Here is a 27,088-nt window from a genome sequence, read left to right as displayed (position 1 = left end):
AACCTATTCTACCCATTTGATGGGATTTAAACAATCTTTACATCCACAAACCTTCTATAAACCATTCTATTCAAATTATTGGTTTTCCTCCTCAATGATTTGTCAAAATATCGAGCTTGTAATTGTAAGTTAAAGATTGCAATGTCAATTTCCCCCTCTGTGGAATGCTGATAGCTCGCATATATCTTATTTTTACATTTCATCACCTCAATAATGAAAGGTAGGTACAATATATCGAATTTCATTGCTGCCAATTTTAGGTAAAACATGTTTATTGCAGCCATTTTAATATACTAGCTAAATGTTCATCGATTGCCTTAGATTTTAGCACCGTGAAAGAAACATCGAACTTGTTAGATTCTTGACTTCTGGTTGATTTTTCCTGACTTCAGTCTAAAGATAGTAAATCGTCACTAGATACTTGATCTTTTAGCCTGTTATATATTAAGGCACATAAACTCATATTCTGGAAAGTTATTTAAGATTAAAATAGATAAGGCAGGCTGTGAGCTCACATCTTCAAATACCATCAGGTAAATGCAACATTAAGAACATTTCTGTCTTACTCCTTACTTTCGCAAACCGCTTACTGTATAATAAGTTACGTTTAAGTAAATAACATGTTTGCATAACAGGAACCGTGGCAGAGTTACTGATGTAGTTTAAGAAGTTGAGACGAGTTCTTCAAGAAGACTTTTAATGGCAAAAAAGGTACAAGACGATATACTAAAGTTTGTTCCGAGTAGTCAAGTAAGTTAAAGTCATGACATTGGATGATTTTACTATAATCTTTTTCATTGCTTACGATAGTGTTCTGTTAATTATATTATGTTCTCTTTCAAATATATAGTAGTGAAAACTTAAGGCATGAGTGAAAAAATAATCTGATTAGATTTTGAGAATGGAAGACCAGTTTTGGTAACTTGAACGTAAAATAATAGATTGATATTAGAACAATAATAAGAAAGAAGACTAAAGAATAATTATTGTTAGACTTCAATTGGTTATTCCATTTTAAAAGCGTTGTATTTATGCAAATTATATTTGGATACACTTATAAAAAATTTCAAGTTCCCGATAAACGTTTGATAATAGAAACTAAAGTTTAAGGTCAACAGAACAAAAATATCATTGTTATATATATATATTAACGTCATAAAGGTATAATTAAAAAGGTAATAAATAAGTAAAAATGTCTTACAAAAAAAATATAATATAAAAAAATCTTAGTGAAGGCATATTGTTGTATGGTATTTCATTTATTTTGGAGTGGCTCTACCAACGACATCATTGATGTAGGTTTCTAAATCAACGGGAACCCATTCGATATTTAAGCCATCTGCAATAGCTTTACCCAAGTCGCTGTTCACTAAACCGAAATATTGGGAAACTGTAGTTTGTAATTTTAAGTTTGGAATGTTACTTGCACTACCGACAATAGCGGCCACCATGTCTTTCTTTTCTTGTTCTGTATATATTCTCTCATATAGATCTCTGGGTTGCTCAAGATCTAATGGAGAAATACCACTGACAGAGTAATAACCTGGGATTTTATTATTAATAATAGTTTCGTGAGCATTACGGGCAATTTCTTGCTCTGCAATATACTTTGCCAGATCTTCTGCAGTTACAGCACCCTTGTACTTATTCTTGCAGAAGTCTTCGGTAGTCAAAGCCTTATATTCAAGCTCTGCATTGGATTGACCAGATATGTAGTTAGGCAGATTACCTTGGTTAAAATAAGTAGCTTTACCATCTCTTTGAAAATTAGAAGATGCATATGGGCAAACACTAGCCGCAGCACCGTTCAAATTTCTTGGTCTATTAGCTTCCAATTGCTCGTAGTTAGCCCCTAATCTGTAACGTTGAGTATCAGGGTAGGCAAATAATCTAGTCTGCAGGACGTTATCATTAGATGGTTCGATTCCAGGGATACACGTGTTTGATGGAGAGAAAGCTAGTTGCTCAACTTCTTGGAAGTAATTTTCAGGATTACCAGTTAAAGTTATTTTACCAAATTTTCTCAATGGAAATTGCTTATGTGGCCAAACTTTTGTCAAATCGTTAATTGAGTACCTAAATTCTTCGGCTTGCTTTGGGGTCATAGTTTGTATATAACAAGTAAAAGTTGGTTTTTCACCTTTTTTTAATTTGTTGAATAACTTAGCAATATTATAATCTGGATGAGATCCTGCCAATTGAACACCTTCCTCACTGCTTAAATTTGGAAAGCCAACATCAGACTTGACGTGGAAATTAACGTATGTTGTTTCACCCTTATCATTGATCATCTTGAAAGTGTGGCCAGAATAACTGTTCATTTCACTCCATGATTTTGGAATACCTCTTGGTCCATAAAGATAAACAAGTTGGTGAATACTTTCCAAGTTTTGAGTAAAAAAATCCCACGAATTAGTCGAATCTTCTGAAGCATCCAGATGAGTTTGTGGATCCTTCTTTTGAGTATGAATAAATTGAGGGAACTTTAGACCATCTCTAATGAAAAAAATTGGTGTATTGTTAAAAACCCAATCATGAATGCCCCATTTAGTATAGAACTTAAAAGAGAAGCCTCTAGGATCTCTAACAGTATCAGCACCCCCAGCAGATCCGGTAACAACGGATATACGAATCATACCTGGACATTTGTAACCAACAGTTTGATATGGAGCAGCATATGTTATATCACTTAAGGAATCAGTTAATTCAAACTCGAATTTACAACCAGCAGCCTTGGCATGAACAACTCTTTCTGGTATTCTCTCTCTGTCAAAATGTGCAATGTTTTCAATTAAATGAAGATCCTGCAATATGATCGAACCATCAGGTCTTGACAATATTGATCCACCTGGATGGTGTGAGTATGGGAACCCATTGGATGAGGAATAGACTTTTTTTTGTTGGTTTGACATTTTGCTTATGAATTTTTTTGGTGATTTTATAATTTATATCATTAAAGGTTGAGAAACATAAGAAAAGACATGAACATAGCTTTTATTTATGTAGAAATAACCGTTATTTATATATGTTTTAAATTTTGAGCTGAAGCAATGGGAAACATACAATTACGTTATGTAGTAAATTGAAAAGACCTTTAAATGATACAAACGTGTCATGTAGTTACTATTTGGCTTATTATTATCGATGTCATTTCAGATCCCCCCCTCCCCTTTGCTGTGCTGAATCAAACGATATTGGTGGTATATATCGGTATTTTTTAAAACATAATTACTTAAATAAATTTCCCTCTCACGATTGCAAGTTCATGCCTGCTTCTTTTTAAGTTGTTGGCACTTAGTATTAATTTGTAGTTCGTGTATTTACGCCTTTTTAGGAAATTCTCAGAAATAGGGACAGTAGCAAAAAGTTCAATAAGGATGGCTTGAAACGAACAGGTATAATGATATATTGAAACTTCTAACATTGTATTGTCATCGGAAAAAACATAGTAATATAACTTTAGAAATAATTTAAAATACCTATTTGAGATATTTAAATGAATATTGGTTTCCGTTCCGTATTCAAGACAACAGATGGGAACACGAATTATTATTGCTAAAATCACAACCGAGTGGAATGTTGTTTGAACCAATAATAATCAAACTGTGCAAGAAATTGCACCATCTTGTTTATTTAACTTGTCTCAAAAAGTGGACTATCGTAATTTTTCACGGTTATCTCAATTGTTATTACATGCTTGATGTTTCGCCCCTTGGTTCCATTAAGTCCTCATCGTTATGCAAAAAAAATACGCCAGTCATTCTACATTTGAAGATGGCACACATATCTGCAGACCGAACCAAGTAATGAACTTCGAACTTATTAATTCATATTGTGTAAACCAATATAGCGTGGAAATGAAAATTGCTAGAAACAGCATATGTATTGCGTGTCGATAGCTGAAACAGATCGAATTCGGAGCTATTACGATCCTCCATCACATAACAACGTGAACGTTGTTCACTTCTGAGAGATTTAAATGTTAGACATGATAAGACATGTGCAATTTAAAATTTTGTTACTAGTAAACGAAAGGTAAGTTTTAAATTGATGCAACAAAACGTCAATAGTATCCATTGGCATCCTTTCGAATAAATAATCCATGTATTAGAAAGCAGCAACTAAAATGAAGTGCTTCCAGTTTCATTATGCGTTGTCATAGACGGTTATAACGGGGACTCGTTTCCAATTAAACCAAATCTTATTCGTCATCAAAATGATGTCTCCTTTAGTCTTCTACGGAGATCTATTAGTTTTCGCGTACCTTGTTCCGAAAGAAGGTACATAAAAACAATTGAACTTTCGATAAAGGTGAAGTCTTTTACCAAAAGAGGCAATGTTTCAATGTTTCAGTATTTCGTATTTCTGGAACTTGTAGCTAATAATAGTCGAGGTTTATGAGGTTGTAGAGGGGTAGGGGGCTATGAAATGAGAGCGGTGTTACCGCACTTAACTTTGCCATATAAACATTCCTTACTTGAGATGAACTTGCAATAAGCTCATAAGCAATTGTTCGCCACAAGTTTTGTGGCTTCTAGAAGACCTCTGAACTTGAGTTTGGTATAACGACCGGTAGACTTGACAACTCTTGAAATTCATTTAAAAGCAGGGCCAACAATATGGATTACAGGTGTCTGTGCGCATCTCATGTCAGGAATCTTGGATATAATAGTATAATTTGTTTCGTGATTAGACCCTTGAGATCATCAACTGTAACATCAGTGATGACAACTCTATTAGATGGGATCCGATTGAATCAACGAACCGATGCAAAAACATATAAATGCTACCACAACAAAGAAGTATCGTGTGGTCATCACTTAAAAGTTTTGATGATACACGTGTGCAATACTAGAGACTGTACAGATTCACTTGGCCCTTTGTGAGTCGGAGAACTAAATTTGCTGCTACCATGTAAACGACAATAACTTCTCTTAACGCCAAAAAAAATAGATTCAATCACGTATCATGTTTAATAATTATTTCAACTGCGGTCAGGCTTCAGCTTTTGCTAGAGAACCCAAACAAATCATGTTTGACAATAAACAGAATCTGATAGACAGAAATGCTCATTTCATTTCTCATCAAGAACATGTGAGTACGCAAAGTGAAAAATACGTCTATCCGTTCAATATAAACAGTAACAGAGAAAAACAAATCTTGGTGACTGTGTGAGCATTGTTTCTTGACTAGATTGCCAAGTACACGGTATATATATATACATAGTTGTCAATGAACTCATCTCAAGATAAGTTCGTTGTCTTACATACACCATACCTTATGATATCTCGACCATTGGCGTCACCCGGATCCATTAGAGTTCAAAAATCCAAATCTGAAAAATCTACAGAACAGGTTTTTTGAGTAACACCACTTTAACTAATTTATCCTTAAGTTATTAATTGAATATTAACATCTGGAGACACTTGTAAATCAATATCTTTAGGCACATGGATAGATACGAAGTAATGACTGATATTTAAGTTGTGTCTAATTCGTTGTGCTTTTCAAAGTTACTGGGAGTGATTGATGATTACTCAATAATCAATACAACTTGCTATCATTATATTGAGATAAAAGGGATCGGATACTTATTGTTGAGATGATTAAAAGCTGGACTTTATCAATACTCTATTCAATTTTGGATCATATTCCTCCTGTGGTGTGGCTGGTAATTAATGTTGTGAACGATATTATATTATTCTGGTGTTATAAGTTCATTAATTATGTCAGACCGAAATCGAGAATACAATACCATGAAGCAGTGAAAAGTCTGGAAATTGCGAGCACATATAATGATTGGTGTGAAAAGGCCACTGTGGTGGATGAAATTACAGGTTCTAATTTATGGAGAAGGAATTTTTTCTCTAGGCGTTACGATTTTAATTCTGTTTTGGAACAATACTCTTTGCTGTCGAAATATTTAGCAAGTAACGATTTGGAATCCATAAAAGAAAAGTTTTGTACTATTGGACCATGCATGTTAAGAAATTTTGCTGGTATCGTTGATAAGAGACTATTTACAAAAGCTTTAATGGGCACCAAACTACTTATCGAACAATACCAGGAACACGTAATTCAAGGGTTAGATCTTCTAGATAAAAGTTCAACACCCACGTCTTATTTTCAAAGATGTAAATTATCATTAGGAACTACTGCATTGATTTTAAAAGGTGGCTCCATGTTTGGACTATTCCATCTTGGCGTTATAAAAGGTTTACTGTCACAGAACTTGATGCCAAATATTATCAGTGGGAGTTCTATGGGTGCTTGTGTGGCCAGTTTGTTTGGTTGTATATCGAATGAAGAACTTCTGAATTTATTACAAGAAGATAAAATTTTAAATATTATCAAGTACGATATTGATTTATTAAGGAGCTCAGGGTATGGCAATGTCGAACAACATGTCAACATCGGTACGTTAATTCAGAATTTATTACATAATGGTTATTCGCAGGATGTTTACCTTTTCATTCAATTTGTTAATAAATATATCGTGAAAGAAATGACGTTTGAAGAAGCATATCAAAAAACTGGCAAAGTGTTCAATATTGTCATTCATCCAACCGATCCATCTTGTCCAAACTTGCTGAATTATGTTACGACCCCAAATATGATAATTGCTTCCGCTATATATTGTAGTATGGGGTCGGGGGTGATTCTAGAAGACACTAAATTACTTTGCAAGAACCTTGACAATGAAGTCATTCCATTTTTGGGAGGTGAGAAGAACATAAAAACAAAGTTTTTGGCACCAGAGAATGCTAATATTAATGATTCATATAGTCCTTATACTAGACTAACAGAGCTTTTTAACGTCAATAACTTCATTGTTTCCTTAGCTAGGCCATATCTAGCCCCATTTGTTGTTAATGATTTAAAACATGAGATCAAGACCTCCAAGTATTATTACTATAAACATTATCCAGACACACCTAATGCAATGATTCTGTCACAATTAGATTATACTGAAATGGAACCACTTGCGTTTAAATTCAAGTATCATTTAGAGAGAAAATTAAAGAATATCCTCACAATGGAATTTAGACATAGAATGGAAGTGCTTGATAACTTGGGCTTATTATGTTCTTGGGTGAAAAGATTCATAATCGATGACAAGACGCCAAGAAGTGCAATCGAAATCACCATAGTCCCCAAAATGAAGAATCTGACAGTCACAAGAGTAGTGGAAGGACAACTAGACAACATCAATTACTGGCTGCATGGAGGTGTAGTGAATACGTGGCCCGTGCTTCCCCTGATCAGAACACGGTGTGCAATCGAATACAAATTAGATAATATCATCAAAACAAGAAGAAAGAAAGTAAACGCATCGTACATTCTCACATAATAGACACGCTCGCACACACACACGCACACGCACACGCACACAAACCCTCACCATCATTGCATGGAAATAGCTAAATCATTTATATATCTCCATTGTATACATCCACAAGTAGTTACAATGAACACTTCAACATAACAATCACCACTGACCGTCACTCACCACCTGGCCTCTGACGCTGGTAACCTAAAGTCACGTGCTCCCGTCTCTATTTCCTAAATGAGTGTCTAATGGGGAGTTCGGTTTTTTCAGCGTTAAACGAGAAAGGATTGATCATGCCATTGAAATAAGTTGTCGACGAACACATACCACACAACTTTTTAGTTTGAAGCTTGGATTTAAGTTCCTATTTAATTATATAAGTAAACTGCAACTTGCTTTTAATTAACAATTCGTTGTAAGAGAGAAACTTCCCAAGTTAGTTCTTAGTTTTGCAAAGAAGCATATATATACTTGGTCTTATTTGGAATAATCTTTTTATAGATTGCTGAAATTGTTTGAGACGAATCATTCTGAGTTTGATAGTTGTCTGAGCATCCTATAGATTAAAAACACGAGAACACAACCGACCGACTAACAAGTATTTGATAATGTCATTCAGGGGTCCTCAAAATAGTGGTTTCTCGAATATGAATCCGAATAATGTCAGTTATAATAGTGGTTTGCGCAACGGTGGTTATCAGAATGCTGCCAAATATGGTAAAAAGGGATTCAGTACTGCAAAGTTGGATTTCCAAAAAGCTGATCAACTCATTGATAAATGGTTGAAGCCGTTAGAAAAATTAAATGAGACGCCATTGTTTATGAAGGTTAAACCGTATATTCCTAACATTGCACAATTCTTCATTGTGGCAACTTTTTATGAGGACACTTTAAGAATCTGCACACAATGGAGTGATCAAGTTTTTTATTTGAATCAATGGAAGCATTATCCGTACTTCTTTGTTGTGTTATTTCTTTCAATTGTTAGTTTATCTATGTTTGGTGCAGCCACATTGTTGATCTTGAAGAAACATACTATCTATGCCACTGGTGTATTATGTGCCTCCATTGCTCTGCAATCTTTAGTCTATGGTCTATCCACTGGTTCTTCGTTCATCTTAAGGAACTTCAGTGTCATTGGTGCTTTGTTAATTAACTTTAGTGACTCTATTGTCAACAATAAAGTCACTTTCCAAATGTTACCTGAATTAAACAACAGAAACGAGAAAAATAAAGGATACTTGTTGTTAGCAGGCAGAATGTTGATTGTTTTGATGTTCATTGGATTCACATTCAGTAAATCGTGGTTCACTGTGCTTTTCACAATCGTATTCACTGCTTTCTTTGCTATCGGTTACAAAACAAAAATATCCTCGATCATGCTAGTCTTAATTCTCGCATTATACAATATAACAGTCAACAATTACTGGTTCCACGATGCTTCCCAAAGAGATTTTTTGAAATACGAATTTTTCCAAAACTTAAGCATTATCGGTGCCTTATTACTGGTGACAAATACAGGTGCTGGTGAAATTTCCATCGATAGTAAAAAGAAGATATATTAGACAAGCCGATCTAACCTCCTCAGTTGTTATCAAAAATAAAAAACACTATATAATATTGAATTATAAATATTTAATAGTTACACTTAAATGTACAGCCATCTCTAATGATACTTTTTTCAAAGAGCTATTTTAAACAACAAATAAACAGTCAATAAATGTTAGCCCACCCAACTACAAAAAAGGACAAGAACCGCCACAGATCTGCATACCGTCCACCCCAACGTATATATATAATCGCCATTGGCCATTGTGATCTCAAAGCATAACCACTGTTTCATATATGTCTGATAAGCTTATTGACATGGACACCGATGGCGACCATCTGTCGTCTATTTGAGTCAGTCTGGTTACCCGGCACAGAAACATGGAAAAAGGGAGTTCTAAATTGAACTTAAAGGCTTCGAGGATCGATGTAAACCTCAACTAACAATGTTGGATTTAAGGAATAAAAGTTGTAAGTTAAGATGATTGTATATAAATGTGATGAATATATTTGGAAGGTCTTTGGGAAGACGACATTGTAATAATAGTACAGTGGAGCTTACGAGACTAACTTGTCTGAGCTCAAAGAAAAGAATAAACAAGAATTAGAAGTTATACATCGGTATAATGGTTGGTATACTGAAGAACCCGTTGTCAAAGGATGATATTCCCGCTGTTGATGAATCGGAGAATGTGGCTGAGTTCAGGAAACAGGTGTTCATGAACACGCAGTTGAATGCGAAACTGACAAAGGGTCAGGCATCGGAGATTTATAACGAGCTTGCTGCTAAGGAGAAAAGTTTGAGAGAGGGCGATCCCAAATCGGGCCATGGATTTGTGCCAAGGGATTCTGTTTCTTTGAAACATGAGCACGATGTTCCTACTCTGGAAGAAGAAATAAATAGCAGCGAGGACGGGGGCAACAATCTCCAGTGGAACAAGAACAATCTTGCGGAAAATGAGATCAAAAAACTGCAATACGCTAACATTCACGTGGATGAGCCCAAGACACCATACCAAGGAGCTGTTGACCCGAGTGGGGAGTACTACACACCTGACGATGAAGACGAGCCTCAAGGCACCGGCGACGGTGCCGGCGCCAGCAACGTGAGATCGTTGAGCGACCTGGACGGGTTTACACTTGGTGAGCCGGAGTACAAGATGGAGCCGGTCAATGACGATGGCAGGATAGAGATGGACCCTGACGAGGTACAGGAGGCGGACGAAGAGGCTGCCGAAGAAGCCAAGCACAGGCGCTTTGAAGAGATGAGGAAAAAACATTACAATGTGAAGGAAGTGTTCAAGAACAGACACCCTGCAGATGACGAGTGAGAGTGTGCGAACGATAAAAGTATGCAAAGTAAGTAAATACGTAGATATAATCAATAGATGCAACGACGACAGCTGCGAACGCTTCCTGCGGCACCGTTACCCGGCCTCCCAGGCCCTCCGTGTCACGCGACCAAGCCGTCGTTCGTGTGAAGGAATGAAAATTTTTTAAATTCGAAAAATGAAAAATTTTGAGATGCGATTGAAGAAGAGTTGACAAGAGATTGTATGTTAAACAAAGAGTAAGAAGAAATAGAATCGAAGGTAATTGATAGTGACAATGTTCGTGATAGTTGAACATGTAAGTAATGCTTATCGTCTCTATTGTGTTGGGTATCTCTGTTATTTGTATGTGTGTTAGTGTGTTTGTTCTCCTTTTGTGGTAGTTTATAGGTTTCTATATATTTGTTCAGTTGGTTTAGGTAGGTTTGAGTTGAAGTGAAAGCTGAGAATCGATAATACAACTGTACAATTGGTTTTATTCTTGAATCGAAAGAACCACGACACAATTATAAGATTAGACCATGTCCCGTTTTTTTGCCACATCTTATGATTACGATAGTGGAAGTTCTTCTTCTGAAGAAGAATTATTGTCCGCTTCTGAGGAATCTTTATTAAGTTCGTCATCTGAAGAAGAAATTGCTGAATCGTCAGACGATTCTGAGTTCTTTAATGACGAAGAGGAAAGCGAAAGTGATTTCGACAGTGATGATTCCGACGCAAAGCCATACGGTCCAGATTGGTTCAAGAAACAAGAGTTCAGAAAAGGTCCTGCTAATAAATTCCTGAAGAGAAGAAATGCTGGTCTTTCGTCGGATGATGATTTCTCAGATGATGAGTCGAACAAAAAAGTTGTCAAATCTGCTAAGGAAAAATTGTTAGACGAACTAAGAGCTTCTTCCAGCAAAATCGACATCGCTGAGTTGACTAACGACTGGTCTATCATCCTAAATGAATTTGATACTGTGGCAAAGTTGATTGTTAGATCAAAACAACAGAATTTCGGTACTCCAAATATTTACGTTAAAATTATTGCTCAAATTACAGACGCTGTTAATAACGCCGAATCGACTGAGTTTGAAAATAAAATTACAGCAAAGGCTTTTAATACCACCAAACAAAGAGTTAAAAAATCGGCTAGAGAAATTGAAGATTTATTGACTAAATATAAAGAAGATCCAGATTCTTTCGAAAATGAATTAGACCAAGACATTAAAGGTCAATCTTCATTCAACACTCCAGAATTAGACAACTTCGTTATCAACGCTAAGAAACCAGGTGCTTTGTCATCCATTGTCACCGCTTCCGTCGAAGCCGGTTTCTTCCCATCATTGCAAATTGTCCTTGAATCAAGAGGTAAGAAGAACGTCGACCAAACTCAATTAATTGAATCAATGGAACATTTATTATCCATTGCAAGTACCACCTACGAAAAGATTGTTGCTTATTTGACTTTGATCCCAATCAGATTCGATGCATCAAGCAACTTCTCTTACCAGCCACTTGAAAGTTGGAAGAAATCTTTCAATGATATCGAGTCATTATTATATTTGTTAGATGAGAACTTAGATAAATTCGCCGTCACAGAATTCACTTCTGTAAACGATTCTATTGAAACTCAACCAGAAGCTAACGCTGAAGGTGTTGTTCAAGTTTTAGGTTCATTATTCTCTTTCGTTGAAAGATTAGATGATGAATTCAACAAGTCTTTATTAAACACTGACCCACACTCCAGTGATTACTTGCAACGTTTGAAGGATGAACAACATGTTTATAACTTAATCTTAAAGATCCAAGTTTACTTTGAAAAAACTTTAACTGCAAAGACTGATGAAGAAAAAGAAGCTTACTTAGCTAGAGTTTTTGTTAGAAGATTAGACCACATCTACTATAAAGCTAATTCATTAATTGCTGTCATGGAATCAAAGGCATGGGACTATGTTCCAAAGGTTTACGATTCAAAGTATGTTAAATTTGAAGGTGAAGCCACTAATGCATACTTATCTTCTTTGATCAAGACTCTATCTGAAAGTTTAACTAAACAAGAAGGTAGTAACACTTCCTTATCAAAGCGTGGTGTTTTATACCAAGTTTACTACACTGCATTAAACGAAGAGTTCTCTTCTGCTAAAGAAATGTTATTAGAATCAAAGATTCAATCCTTTATTAACAAATCTGACCCATCATTACAAATTTTATTCAATAGAGTTGTGGTGCAGTTAGGTTTATCTGCATTCAAAAATTGGTCTATCGAAGAATGTCACCAAATTTTAAATGATTTATTAGCTGCTTCTCATTTAAGAGAAATTTTGGGTCAACAATCTTTACAAAGAATGGCATCAACTGGTAATTCCACTACTGCTGACGATCGTGAGAAATTATGTTTACCATTCCATGAACATATTAACATTGATTTAATCGATGTTGTTTTCTTAACTTGTTCTTTGTTGATTGAAATTCCACAAATGACTGCTTTCTACTCTGGTATTAAGATAAAGAAAATTCCATTTTCCCAGAAATCTATTCGTAGATCTTTAGAGCATTACGATAAATCTAGTTTACAAGGTCCACCTGAAACGTCCAGAGATTATATTTTGAACGCTGCCAAGGCCATGCAAAGGGGTTCCTGGAAAGAGTCTTTTGAATACTTGAACTCCATCAAGGCTTGGAAATTACTGCCAAACTCTGAACAGGTTCTAAAATCATTGGCTGCTAGTGTTCAAGTTGAATCTTTAAAGACATACTTTTTCACCAACAAAAGATTCTACAATGAAATATCAATCGAAAAATTATCAAACTTATTTGATCTAAGTTCCGAAAAGGTTGCCGAAACTTTACAACAGGTCATTGATGAATACAGTATCGAAGCTTCTATTGACGAAGAAAAGACCTTAATCACCATCAACAAGTGTGATGAAATCACCAAATTAGAAGAGGTTGCCTCTAAATTAAATAAAGAAATTAAAATTGCTAAAGAACACCTACGTCCAAACCGTGGTCGTCGTTAGGAATATATTATCATATTAAAAGAGAACATACACACCAGTAATACCGTATCCTTTTAGGTTTGATATACTTAATATTGATAAACCATCCAAAACAATTTTAAAGAGAAAAACAAGTTGAAGTAGAGTTAAAGTCAAAAACATTTCCAATTCAAGAATTTTCATTCAAATACTTATTGTCTCAGTGTTTTAAAATCGAAAAAAAAAAAATTTAAATACAAATAAATATGTAATTGACATACCTGTATATTAATTAACATCAACTACTATAATAAAAATAATAATAATAATAATAATGTCTCACAAGCAATATTTAAATACAATGTACATAGCATCTCTTATACCTCTGTATTGATGTTGATGTTGCTATTACCATGTAATTTCTGCAATCACGTGATCCTTACAGCAAAAAAATTTTCATCGCAATATTCTAAAAGTTGAATTAACAAGAATTTGAATTAGTGTCTTTTAGTAAGATTTTATTCTATGAAGTTTCAGATTAAATAAATGTGAACTGAATAATATTAATTGATTGGTATAAGTAGTAATTGATGTTTTAATTAGTTTACTAAATGATTAATTATTTTGCTGCTTATTTTTGTCAATTAAGTTTTGTTTTCTTTTTATGATTGTGAACTAGAGAGCATCATTTTTGTTTGTTTATTTTGTAACTGTAGAATAGTTTAACCGGTACGATCATTGGAATTCTTTTGGAATTTTATATATTAGTAACATTAGCTATCACTATCTGTGTATGTTATTGATTTGAAGGTGTTTTTCTAGAGACAAATAAAAGACCTCAGAAAACCTAAGTTTATATTGTTGTTTAGAACAAAGAGAGTAGAGAAAATAAGAGTTGTAAGTAATGTCTGCATTGTCTGAGGAAGTCAACACGACTCTAATTAATATTTTGACTGGTTTTGCTTCTCCAAATAATGAAATTCGTTCTGCTGCAGAGAGAAGTTTGAACCAAGAATGGATCACACCAAACAACATTGAAGCACTATTGGTCTTCTTATCCGAACAGGCCGCTTATTCACAAGATGCAACTTTTTCAGCACTATCTGCTGTTCTATTTAGGAAATTGGCTTTAAGAGCACCACCTTCTTCCAAGACCATTATTATCGCCAAAAATATCACTCATATTTCTCCATCAGCGTTGCAACAAGTCCGTATAACTCTTCTAAAAGGTTTCGTGAGTGAAAGACCAAATAATATTAGACACAAATTGTCGGATGCAGTGGCAGAATGTGCTACTGAAGATATGGATGATTGGCCTGAATTACTTCAGACTTTAATGGAAGCAATTAAGAATTCGAATCCAAATTTCAGAGAATCTAGTTTCAGAATTTTATCTTCAGTACCGCACTTAATTAATGCCGTTGCTGTTAACAGTATTTTAGCAATTTTTGAATCTGGATTCAGCGATGTTGACGATAATGTGAAGATTGCAGCAGTTACAGCATTTGTTGGTTATTTTAAACAATTACCAAAAAGCCATTGGTCGAAATTGGGCATCTTATTACCAAGTTTAATGAATAGTTTACCAAAGTTCTTAGATGATGGAAAAGACGATGCTTTAGCATCAGTATTCGAATCTTTAGTGGAACTAGTGGAACTAGCACCAAAGTTATTTAAGGATATGTTTGATCAGATAATTCAATTTTGTGATATGGTCATTAAGAACAAAGATTTAGAAACACCAGCAAGAACAACAGCATTGGAATTACTTACTGTATTTAGTGAACATGCTCCACAAATGTGTAAAACAAATGCTAATTATGGTCAATCCCTTGTCACTGATACTTTAATAATGATGACAGAGGTCTCTATTGACGATGAAGAAGCTGTTGAATGGCAACATTCAGATGATGCCGACGATGAAGAAGAAGAAGTTACATACGATCATGCACGTCAAGCATTGGATCGTGTTGCTCTTAAATTGGGTGGTAAATATTTGGCACCAACTTTATTCCAATTTTTACAACAAATGATAACTTCATCTGAATGGAGAGAAAGATTTGCGACCTTGATGGCGTTATCATCAGCAGCAGAAGGTTGTCGTGATGTTTTGATTTCTGAAATTCCAAAAATATTGTCAATGATTGTCCCTTTAATTGATGACCCTCATCCAAGGGTTCAATATGGTTGTTGCAATGCATTGGGTCAAATTTCCACCGATTTTGCTCCTCTAATTCAAAGAACTTCTCATGAAAAAATATTACCAGCACTAATTTCGAAACTAACAAATAATTCAATCAATAGAGTCCAAACACATGCAGCAGCAGCTTTAGTTAATTTCTCTGAGCACGCTAATCAAACTATTCTAGAACCATATTTAGATAGTTTATTAAGCAACTTATTGAACCTACTACAAAATGACAAGTCTTACGTTCAAGAACAAGCATTGACTACAATAGCTTTTATTGCAGAAACATCAGCCAAGAAATTTATTAAATACTATGATACATTGATGCCTTTATTATTGAAGGTGTTAAAGACTCCAACGGATGACTCGTCCAGAGTATTAAAAGGTAAATGCATTGAATGTTCTACTTTAATTACTTTAGCTGTTGGTAAAGAAAAATTTTCTGAACATTCTCAAGAATTAATTAATCTATTGATAGCTTACCAGAATGAAGGTGTTCAAGATGATGATCCAATTAAGTCTTATCTAGAGCATGGTTGGAGTAGAATTTGTAGGATTTTAAAGGAGGATTTTATGCCATTACTACCAATTGTCCTTCCATCTTTGTTAGAAACTGCAAAGGCTACACAAGATGTTAGTTTAATAGATGAAGAAGAAGCTGAGAATTTTCAACAATACTCGGAATGGGAAGTCGTTCAAGTTCAAGGTAAACATATCGCTATCCACACATCTGTTTTAGATGATAAAGTTACAGCTATGGAATTAATTCAAGTTTATAGTACAATGTTGAAAAATTTGTTTGCTCCATATGTAAAGGAGATATTAACTGAAATTGCTATTCCTTCAATTGACTTCTATTTACATGATGGCGTCCGTGCTACAGGAGCTAACCTAATACCAGTGTTACTATCATGTCTAATTTCTGCTGTTGGTAACGAAAACGAAGAGGTTTTACAATTGTGGAAAGTAGCTGCCGATAAATTAATTGGTGGCATCTTATCTGAACCAATGCCTGAAATTACCCAAATATATCATTCGGCTTTAGTAGATGGTATTGCCATTATGGGATCAAATTGTTTAGATGACGCTCAATTATTAGAATATACTAAAGGTGTCTCGGGCAATGTTTCGGGCGTTTTTGAACGTTTGAAGGAAAGATATAATGAAGATGATGAATATAATGAAGGTGAGGATGATGATTATGATGAATTCACTGATGAAAGTTTGTTAGATGATATTAACAAATCGCTTGCTGCAATTTTCAAAATGTCACAAAGTAAATATCTACCTAACTTCCAAACTTTGTGGCCATTGATCTCATCGTACTTGCAAGATGGAGAACCTTTCATTCAGATTTTTGCTTTGACAGCTATTGCTGATATGATTCAATACACAGGTGACAATAGTTCAATGTTTAAAGATGGATTTATCTCTACCGTTACTTCCTTATTAGTTTCACAAGACCCATCATTACGTCAAGCCAGCTCTTATGTGATTGGTATTTGCGCACAATATTCGCCATCAGTGTATGGAGATGTTTGCATTCCTTCTCTGGAAACTTTATTCCAGATTGCCTCCATTCCAGATTCTAAATCTGAAGATAATGAAACCGCTACCGAAAATGCCAGTGCAGCAATAGCAAAAATTTTGTCTTCTTATAGTACAAATATCCCAGATATGGATTCCTGCATTGAAAACTGGTTAAAATTATTACCTACATTATCTGATCAAGAAGCTGCTGCATTTAATTATGGATTTTTAAACCATTTATTCACATCTCACTCGCATGTAATTAATGATCCATCTAAACTTTCTACTATCGTTGATTTGGTTGTTCAAGCATTGCATCATAAATCTATTAGTGATGCATCTGCTGTTGATATTGTCAATACTATCAAAAGCGTATTAGGCACCTTGCCACAAGATGAAGCCATGGCTATTTTCAATAAGTATCCAGCCGATGTCATGGAAACCATTCAAAGATACTTTTCATGAACGTAATAATATAGGAATATGCAATTGACATCCTATAGAGAACAAATAATAATTCTAAAAGTATATAGTTTTATAAATAATATAAATTATAAAATGGAGTCTTTTTGTTAAATTGCTATTTATATTTTGTAGAAACAAACTACCATTTGGAAGCGCGACCAGAACAGTTCAAGTTTGACGTCAACCACTATCTCAATGGAAGATGAAAGGTAAAAAGAAAATATAAATAAAAGTTTTGATTATTGAGATAAAACATGAAACCCTAGGTCTAATGGGATGTAGGCGTAATAGAGAAGCTTTTTGAATTGAATCAAGCTAAGAATGTTTTTCCTAAGGTTGCAATAAAAATACCGTGCAAGAATTTTTGATTACGTTATCGTTGGTAAAATGCCAAGCCAGTTTCTCTCAACTACAGTGGAATCAGCAGAGACTTCCGTACAGTTTCCGAATTAAGAACTGGCATGTCTAACAACTTAATCAAACGTCTCCGCCCCATCCAACAGTTGTATCTCTGAAGAATATTAAGAAGGCTTTTTATATATTTTTAGAGTATTAAGTGCAGTTGATATTTCGTTGCTTTGACATCTTATTTTAACTAGATTAAGTAAAAATAGACAAACTATGCACCCACACTCACAAACAGACATCCAATCACCTTGACTTGAAAAGAAAACACGAAATCTAATTATCTTATATCGACAGGCAAACTGCTCGATTACTACCGTAATAGGAATTCTTTTGCGATGAGATGAATAATCTCAGTTTTACGAAAAGTCGAAATTTTCAAAACTGCGCCTTACATTTTGAAAATTTCCGAAACAGATAACTAACACGCCATGTTGAGGTTACTTTACCAAACTGAGGATTGTTTGATGATGGTTTTAAGATTGTTTCGATATTTTAGTGACTACGAAGTTGTGGATACGAAAAGTTTCGTATTGTATACATTTTAAAATGTGCATTGTTTAATAACATTCCATACACCCTTACATGAAATAGATTGGATCACCTGTGTAATGTGGAAAACGCTACGAATTTATGGTTCTACACCAATTATTCTGAGATGCGATGCTCCGATCAACTAATAAGAGTAATTAATGTATATGCCAAGACTTTTCTCATGGAAAAGTTATCTTTGTTCAACGGCACTCTCGAGGATGCACATTGTTTCAAGTTTGAATCAGTAATCGATAATTTTAATTTATTATATAAACGAGATGACAATAGATCAAATATTAGTGAATGTCTTCGTCAATTTTGTAATAGTGTCATTAATTATATACACGTATATATTGCTCACAGCATACTTACCTCAAACCAAACTATCTCATCGCAGTAGATATACTATCCCATACAATACTAAGATATATTACAATGCGTTTAACTTCAATTATAAATACCACAGTATCGGTAGCGTTAGCCACAGCTGCTCCTGCTAATCAACATCATAATCACGAGAGAATACCTGCCGATGCTGTGACAGTATCATCTACCACCGCCGCATATGCTGAAAAAAGGGCCATCGATATCATTGAAGGAAATGAGTATGGTCTAGAAGCTGCTGTGAATTCAGTTGCCACAACTTTCCAAACTGTCATCACTTCAGAAGCCGCCGTTGCACAATCATCGACTTCATCATCATCTTCACAATCCTCATCATCCACTTTTGCGTCATCTACATCTTCATCTGCATCTTCATCTGCATCGTCATCTGCATCTTCGTCTTCATCTTCGTCAGCTTCGGCAGGTGGTGCAAAAGGTATCACTTATTCCCCATACTCTAGTGACGGTAGCTGTAAAAGTCAATCCGAAGTTGCCTCTGATTTAGCTCTTTTAACTGACTTCTCAATCATCAGACTATATGGTGTCGATTGTAACCAAGTTGAGTATGCATTACAAGCTAAATCTTCAAGCCAAACTTTATTTCTAGGTATTTACTACATGGATCAAATCGAAGCTGGTGTTAAAACCATTGCTAATGCCGTTTCATCTTACGGTTCTTGGGACGATATTTACACCGTCTCGATTGGTAACGAGTTAGTTAATGGTGGCGAAGCTACTGTTGATCAAGTTTCTTCTTACGTTTCAACTGGTAAAACTGCTTTAACCGCCGCTGGTTACACTGGTCCAGTTGTTTCTGTCGACACCTTCATTGCAGTTATCAACAACCCAACTTTATGCCAATATTCTGATTACATTGCAGTTAACGCACATGCCTATTTCGATTATTACACTGCTGCAGAAGCCGCTGGTCCTTGGGTCTTAAGTCAAATTCAAAACGTCTGGAATGCTTGTGGCGGTGACAAGGATGTTTTAATTGTTGAATCAGGTTGGCCATCTCAAGGTAACACATACGGATCAGCTGTCCCATCCAAAGCAAACCAGGAAGCTGCCATTGCTTCTATCAAAAAATCATGTGGTTCTTCTACCATATTATTCAATGCTTACAATGATTTATGGAAAGCTGATGGTGACTACGGTGTTGAAAAATACTGGGGTATCTTCTCAGATTAAATACAAAGATATTGCCGGTTATGACCACCAGAGACTTGAATTATGATAACAGTAAATCAATTATGACAAGAACAAATAAATTATATATATCCTAAACCTTTTTTAAAATTTATATCATTAAATATTTATCAATTTAATAATAGTATTTAAATATTTCCGAAATAAGCAATATTATAATATCTAGTAACTAACAAAACATTCTTATATAAATATTATTATTTAATCGTCATTGGTCTATCTTGTGAAGATTGTGATTTCAATCTATCAGGATGGTCCATATAAATTATATCCAAATGACCCATGATGTTATACAATATAATCTTTTGTTCTTCTTCTTCAGTTAAATCTTGGAGAGACTTCAAAACCTTACCAGTATAAGTACGAACAAGAAGGTTAAACTTAATTTTATTGAATTCTCTTTCTCCCAATCCGAATTTCTTATGTAATCTAGATTTTGCATCTGACAAATTTTCGTTTGGTCTTAAATCAAATAAAAATGAAATGCCATGTCTATTCTCGATACCCTTGAAACATTGCATCACTACAACTAAGTGATCATTAGGTTTTTTGTGATCTTGAGTAGTCGAGTTGCTTTCATTGGTTGAAGAATATGACTCAGTCTCATCCGTATTTTCTAAGTTATCCAGATGATGAAGTAATTTTAGCTCCTCTGGTAGAATTCTAGCAAATAATAAAACACCCTTACCAACATCATCAAATGAATTATTATCAAATATAACGTTTGCAAATTTAAAATTAGAATTTGTCCAGAACAATATATTATTCTTATCAGAATCAGAAAAACCAACTTTATTTTGGATCTTATCCTTGAATTCCTTAACTGAGAAATGATTTGGTATTTTGAAGTCGTATAACTGAAAATGTATATAAGTATCAGTTAACCAATATAATCTAATAGATCTTAGACTTTCTAAATCTTTCAATGGCATCGACAGCACCTCGTATTCAAATGTTGGTGTCAAAGAGCAATTATAATCTCTCAACAAATAATCTTTCAAAATACAGTTTGATCTAAGATTATACTTTTCGTTAGGATAAATAGCAAACAATTTTAGGTATTCTGCTTTTTCGTTAATATTTTGTGAAACAATATTTGCTAGTTCATCATAACTAATATTTACAGGGACCCAAACTTCAAAAGTCTTCGAATTGGCTGTATTAACAACATAATCGTCTACTGAATTTTTTGCTTTTGAAAAAACTAGTTTAACCCTATAACGAAGGAAATTATAAAATTGTGTTATATTTTCATATAATGGGAAACAATTTATATCCGCCACTGAAGTGTCTTGAAAAGACAAAATATCACCACTAATCAATTCAGCTTCAAATATTTTGTCGGATAGTTTTGTCATTTGTACACAATTTGGACTTATTTCTTCGAAAAATTGTATAATGTCAGTAGGTATACCAGATATCTTTGATAAGGTATTTGCAATAAAATTTATTTCATCATTCTTTGCAACAACTTGATGGCCATATCCAACCAGCGTTTGATTAGCCAATGAAAACTTTTTAATGAATATTAATGAATGCGTTTTTATATCATGAATTATTGGGAGATAATCACTAGGAACTAATTTAAAAATGTTTTGTCTTAGATTGTCAATTAATTCTTCTGTTAACTCAACTGACTCTAGAATATTTTTTTCTTTTAACGAAGACAAGTATTGTAAGTCCAAATATGGCTCTTCAATGAAAATATCCATCAATGGAAACAATTCATCTTCTTTATATCCTGTAGCTTCTTCTAATGTTACAGAATCTAAGTCAGAATTCATTGGTGTTACTAAACGTAAAGTTCCACCCTTACGGTAATCCATTTTCCAATATCTTACATTTTTCCCATGAGGAATACCAGCTAATTCATTAATCTGTTTATAAAGATCTTTTAAATATAACTTTCTGGAAACTTTCAAACTCAAAGGCATGGCCTTTTTTCCATAAAGTTCTTCATCAAACAATTCAGAATCAGGATTTGGTGATATATCAAATCCTTGATAACTCAAGAAATTCTTTATGGTATGGATATTGAATTTAACATACAGATGTGCTTCTCTCAATTCCTTTTCTCTCAATTCATATTGTTCAGTTTCTTCTTTAATGCTCTTGACAACATGTTGAGGGACATCAGTTTCTGTGACTGGCTGTAGAATTTCTTCCTCTACCTCATCTTTTACGTAAACCAACATATATGCACTTGTATGTCTTGTAATCAAATAACTCTGATATTCCTCCTTTGTCATACCGCGTAGTTCTGAATCTGGTAACTTGTCTAAACCAAAATTTTCGTCAAAGACCTGCTTCCTATCAACCTTCCAAACTCTTTCATCATCGAATCTATACCACTGATCTCCTAAATCTGGTTTAATCATTGTATAATAGTGACCAGTAGAAATGTCACCAGTATGAACCAGCACACCATGTAACTTATAAATGTGCGACTCAGTCTCATTTTCATTTTTCAACACATCTTTATCCAAATAAGGAGATAAATCAATGCTATCTGGAAATTCATATCTGTCGTTAATTTTTATCAGTTGGTCAAAATTAAAATCGTATTCAAATCTTTTCAATTGTAAGTGCAACACCTTTGGGAATGATTCAAATACAACACCTTTGTATGCATCTTGCAAGCCAAAATCTGGAGCTGCATATTGATTTTCACCGTCCATTAATTCAACTTCAATATAATTTTCAAAAGATTGCTGTAGATTCTTTAAGTCTTTAACGTTTAATTGAATATCCCAAAATTCTTCAACTCTTGAAGATTCATAGTCAACATTTTTACACTTTATATAACTTTTCATTTTACCAACGAATAATTCACTTAACTTACCTTCAACTTTTGTACCTTTCATTCTTGTCTCTAATCTATCCATCAATATACGATTTAATTCTTGAACGTCATGTTGAGTAAACGCGTCTGCAGAATCCCAACCAAATGATCTGGTCAGTTCCAAGGTATCCAGCGGCAAATTAGAGACCTGGAGTTGATAGAAAGCCCTTTGTAAAGCTAATGGAACACTATCATTAGGTTTTTCTTCGTCAGTTGGAATTTCATACACCAACTTTCTGAAATATTTTGTGAAAAAATATGATTGCAAAAGGGAATTCAAATAACAAGTTGCTCCTTGGTTCCTAAAACCAACATAACCTGTAACTTTTTTTGAGTCATAGTTAACAAAATTGTGCCACAATACACCATTTTTATCTTCGAGGATACGAACATAAACAGTGATATTTAATTGACCATCTTCTGTAACAAAACCAGATAATTTCCCTTTAATTTGATTTTTCAAACTGTATAAATCAATCAAATTAGCAAAACCCCAATCTGTATCAAAATTATCGAACCTATGATGAGATCTATTGATTACATAAATTTCGTTATCAGAACCAGGTCTCGACAAGACCACAGCAAACTGTGCACAACAGTACCATGCTGGATCTTCAGGTACCATCTTATCCTCTTCTGTATCCTTCACCATTTTAGGGTTTGGCTCCAGATATAATGCTAAACTTTTATTTCTATTGCCTTGAGGGAATAACAAGACATCCCAATCAAAATCACCGATTGTCACTTGAGGAGAAACAACTTTATCATTTTTTAAGACGTTCCAATTATCAATATGCCATGTGAACACTCCCTCAGTGTCCATTTTGATTGCATCTTCACCACCCGTATCCAAATTCACTAGAACATCATTAATTGATTTAGTAAAAGCAGGAGTTTCCAAAATACTGCCAGGATGCGAAGACTCCTCAACGGACATGTTTTCAGTCTCCGTGCTCTCCTTTTCAGTAGTCTCAACACCGGAATCAACATCACATTCTACCTTCTCATCATATCCAAAAGTTTTGGCAACATTTCCATCTTTATCTGAATCAATCAAAGTAGCAGTCTCTTCGTTCATGGCGTCGGAAAAGAAATCTAATATTAGCGGCTCCTTGCTAGGTGTTTTTTTCTCCTCAACTTTTTTCTTTCAATAAATTAAATTAATAGACCTATAAACCAATCTCTTAGTTAATTAGATATGGTTAACTAATCTTTCTAATTCAAACTGGATTAAATCATCCATCGAAATAAAAAATAATGTTGCTTATTTTATAGTGTACTATTCTTTATATAATTTACTTTATTAGTTCCAATCAATATAAAGGGTTTTTAAAAAAAGGCTTGTGGATCACGCTAAACGAAGGTCCCTACAATAACGAAATTGAAGTCATTCAACGAAGAATCAACGATTATTTAAACTCGGATACAGTTTGTTATAAAGACAGTTACGACAGTGGTTTGATGAACCAGGAAGGGGTTAACTAGAACGTCAAGAAGATAACTGTGAAGTGTTTTGTTGATCTTGCCACGAACCAGGAGATATTGTTGCTTACTTTTGTTTTGAAATCGCAATTTTTGAAATGTTAAGTCTCAGGACTGCTCCAGCTATTCTTATGAAGAGCATGACAAGATCGGTGCATCTATCACGCCTCATTCCATGCAATTATTCACGAATTAGGTACAATGCTGCCTTGGGGAAGAGGTTCATCTCTAGCGAGATCCAGGCGAAGGATCTACAGGCTGGTGAATCAAATACCGCTACAGATACCGGTGTCATCCATAAGACTGAAGAAGAAACCCTTATATATTTTGACAATGTTTATCCGAGGGCTACGTCTTTGTGGAATCCGACACAATGGTATAATCTATTGCTGAGCAATCAATCTAGAGAGGCAGTGAGAAATAAGATCATCCATTTTGCCTCTCCCGAATCAAACCCTATTCATGGTTTGAAATTGATTTCAACGATTCCGATTAAAAGAGATGGTGGTGTGTTTGCCACATTTTTAGTTCCTAAAAACTACACAAAGGCGGAAGTCAATGCGTTGGTACAACAGAATACTTTAGAAGAGTCCTCTAAATCAATCTTTTCTTTCTTCACATCCGCCTCTGCTTTTCCAGTAAAAGGTTTCCCATGGATCGAAGACTTGAGAAGGCTTCCTGCAAAAGAAATAAAAGTAGTATTCCAAGGACCTCCATTGACAGAAGAAGAAATATATTCGTTGTTCAGGCGTTATGGTACTATTATCGATATTGAACCAACTTCTGCAACATCCAAGATTGCAACCGTGAAATATAAAGATCTAAAAGGTGCCATCTGTGCTAAAAATTGTGTATCTGGCATTGAAATTAATAATACTGTATTGCATATCCAATATACACAACAAACTAGAAATCTATCGATCACTAACTTTTTTGTTAATCATACAAGATTAGCAGTCCCAATAATCTTTGCTTTATTATCTATCGCAGCCGTTTTAATTTTCGATCCAATTAGAGAATTTTCAATTGAACAAAGAATCACACACATGTACTCACTTTCGTGGGATAATTATTGGTTAAAGAAAGTAGTTAATTTTACAAATTCAACTGTTATTCAATTTAAAAATTATTGGAACAATAATGAACATGCTTTCGCTGAAAAACATTTATGGGAAGAGAGAATTGGAAAAGTTGATGATCTAAAATTGTGGTTAGAAGAGAATAATAACACTTTCGTCGTTGTCAGAGGCCCTAGAGGATCCGGTAAGAATGAATTAATAATGCAGCACACTTTACAAGGAAGACAAAATGTATTGTATTTAGATTGTGACAAATTGTTAAAATCAAGAACTGATGCGCAATTTTTAAGGAATGCATCTCAGCAGTTAGGCTATTTCCCAATTTTCCCGTGGATTAATTCTGTTACTAGTGTTATTGATTTAATGGTTCAAGGCTTAACTGGTCAAAAAAGTGGGTTATCAGAATCTAAAGAAGCAACTTTCAGAACTATGTTAACCACTGCTCTAACCGCAGTGAGGAGAATAGCCTTGAAAGGATACAACCCTGTCATTAGAGACGGAGGAGAAGACAAGAATATCAAGGAAGAGGATTACTTACAACAACATCCAGAGGCTAAGCCTGTAATAGTTATTGACAGATATGAAGGTAAGTCCGAAATCAATGGATTTATTTATAAGGAACTTTCTGATTGGGCAGCATTACTTGTTCAATCAAATATTGCACATGTTATTTTCTTAACTGAAAACGTTGGATCAAACCAACAATTATCCGAATCACTACCAAATCAAGTCTTTAAAACCTTAGTTCTATCTGACGCTTCAAAGGAGAATTCTAAAAAATATGTTATCTCGCAATTATCAGCAGTTGACAATACAATAGCCAAGTCAGATAAGAATAACGAAGTCCAAACACTTATCAGAACAAATGAAACGGATATTGACAACGTTTTAGATCCGTTAGGTGGTAGAATGTTGGATCTTCAAGCATTTGTAAGAAGAGTTAAATCAGGTGAATTACCAAATGAAGCTTTGGAAAAAATGATTGAACAAGCATCTGAACAGATAACACAGATATTTTTAAGTGATAAAATAGAACCATTAAAGAGTGCCCAAGCTTGGGAGTTGATCGAGCTATTGAGCAAAACAGAAGTGGTAAAATACGAAGATATTGTTTTCAAACCATTATTCAAAGCTGCTCCAGAAATGGGCATCATCGAATTAGAAAATAGCGGACTAGTAACAGTGTCAAGAGACAGAGGAGTTTTGAAAGATATACATCCTGCCAAACCTTTATTCAGAGCAGCCTTTTCTTATTTAGTGAATGATCCAGAATTGTCAACAATTTTAAAAACTCGTTATTTATTAAAAGTCGTAGCTTTTGAATCAGGAAGAATTAAGAAATGGGAAGAAGAACTCCGTCCACTGGGAAAATCCGGAGACTACAAATTATTTAGAAAGAGATTGGAATACCTATCAGGCAAAATCGACACTAGTAATGCCGTAATCGTCGATTGTGAATCTAAGATAGCCAAAATGGCATCAGAAAAAAAGCCATGAACAATCTATTAATTTCACACGTCTCATTTCTTGTAAAATAAACTAATCACTTTTTTATAATATATTCTTTAAACTGGTAATACTATAAACAATTTTCTCCATTCACGTACATGCATTGCACAAATATGAACAAGTAACAGATTACAACAGATATATCTATAGATATATGTACATTTACATTCATTGAATACACTTATCTGTCGTAAATACTATCTTAGTAATGCTATTTCCTTCTAATGAAGCAACATCTGAAATTTATAGCGATGCTGAAAATTATTAAGATGGAATATATTTGAATGCC

The 27,088-nt window shown here is 34.4% G+C and overlaps 9 protein-coding genes across 9 annotated transcripts; 7 read left to right on the top strand and 2 right to left on the bottom strand.

Annotated features, from left to right (window-relative positions):
- Positions 1-1,259: 1,259 nt before the first annotated feature.
- TPHA0L02360 (uncharacterized protein) lies at positions 1,260-2,912 on the bottom strand (the record flags this gene model as incomplete). The annotated part of the gene is made up of 1 exon (XM_003687973.1): positions 1,260-2,912. The coding sequence occupies one exon, from the start codon at positions 2,910-2,912 to the stop codon at positions 1,260-1,262; it is 1,653 nt and encodes a 550-aa protein (XP_003688021.1).
- Positions 2,913-5,602: 2,690 nt separating this feature from the next.
- On the top strand, positions 5,603-7,351 carry TGL3 (bifunctional triglyceride lipase/lysophosphatidylethanolamine acyltransferase; the record flags this gene model as incomplete). The annotated part of the gene is made up of 1 exon (XM_003687972.1): positions 5,603-7,351. The coding sequence occupies one exon, from the start codon at positions 5,603-5,605 to the stop codon at positions 7,349-7,351; it is 1,749 nt and encodes a 582-aa protein (XP_003688020.1).
- Positions 7,352-7,938: 587 nt separating this feature from the next.
- Positions 7,939-8,895, top strand: ERV29 (the record flags this gene model as incomplete). The annotated part of the gene is made up of 1 exon (XM_003687971.1): positions 7,939-8,895. One exon carries the CDS (start codon positions 7,939-7,941, stop codon positions 8,893-8,895), a length of 957 nt encoding a protein of 318 aa, XP_003688019.1.
- A 609-nt stretch (positions 8,896-9,504) lies between these two features.
- GLC8 (PP1-complex regulatory subunit GLC8) lies at positions 9,505-10,209 on the top strand (the record flags this gene model as incomplete). The annotated part of the gene is made up of 1 exon (XM_003687970.1): positions 9,505-10,209. One exon carries the CDS (start codon positions 9,505-9,507, stop codon positions 10,207-10,209), a length of 705 nt encoding a protein of 234 aa, XP_003688018.1.
- Positions 10,210-10,730: 521 nt separating this feature from the next.
- On the top strand, positions 10,731-13,214 carry NIP1 (translation initiation factor eIF3 core subunit c; the record flags this gene model as incomplete). Its single annotated transcript, XM_003687969.1, has 1 exon — positions 10,731-13,214. The coding sequence occupies one exon, from the start codon at positions 10,731-10,733 to the stop codon at positions 13,212-13,214; it is 2,484 nt and encodes an 827-aa protein (XP_003688017.1).
- Positions 13,215-14,076: 862 nt separating this feature from the next.
- On the top strand, positions 14,077-17,355 carry PSE1 (importin PSE1; the record flags this gene model as incomplete). The annotated part of the gene is made up of 1 exon (XM_003687968.1): positions 14,077-17,355. The coding sequence occupies one exon, from the start codon at positions 14,077-14,079 to the stop codon at positions 17,353-17,355; it is 3,279 nt and encodes a 1,092-aa protein (XP_003688016.1).
- Positions 17,356-18,729: 1,374 nt separating this feature from the next.
- On the top strand, positions 18,730-19,869 carry TPHA0L02300 (uncharacterized protein; the record flags this gene model as incomplete). The annotated part of the gene is made up of 1 exon (XM_003687967.1): positions 18,730-19,869. The coding sequence occupies one exon, from the start codon at positions 18,730-18,732 to the stop codon at positions 19,867-19,869; it is 1,140 nt and encodes a 379-aa protein (XP_003688015.1).
- A 215-nt stretch (positions 19,870-20,084) lies between these two features.
- UBP15 (ubiquitin-specific protease UBP15) lies at positions 20,085-23,666 on the bottom strand (the record flags this gene model as incomplete). Its single annotated transcript, XM_003687966.1, has 1 exon — positions 20,085-23,666. The coding sequence occupies one exon, from the start codon at positions 23,664-23,666 to the stop codon at positions 20,085-20,087; it is 3,582 nt and encodes a 1,193-aa protein (XP_003688014.1).
- Positions 23,667-24,309: 643 nt separating this feature from the next.
- Positions 24,310-26,787, top strand: YME2 (Yme2p; the record flags this gene model as incomplete). The annotated part of the gene is made up of 1 exon (XM_003687965.1): positions 24,310-26,787. One exon carries the CDS (start codon positions 24,310-24,312, stop codon positions 26,785-26,787), a length of 2,478 nt encoding a protein of 825 aa, XP_003688013.1.
- Between the last annotated feature and the right edge of the window lie 301 nt (positions 26,788-27,088).

The sequence above is a fragment of the Tetrapisispora phaffii genome, chromosome 12 (assembly GCF_000236905.1).
Source record: "Tetrapisispora phaffii CBS 4417 chromosome 12, complete genome".
NCBI lineage: Eukaryota > Fungi > Ascomycota > Saccharomycetes > Saccharomycetales > Saccharomycetaceae > Tetrapisispora > Tetrapisispora phaffii.
The sequence above is the reverse complement of the archived record's forward strand: the minus strand, read 5'-3'. Positions and strand labels throughout refer to the sequence as shown.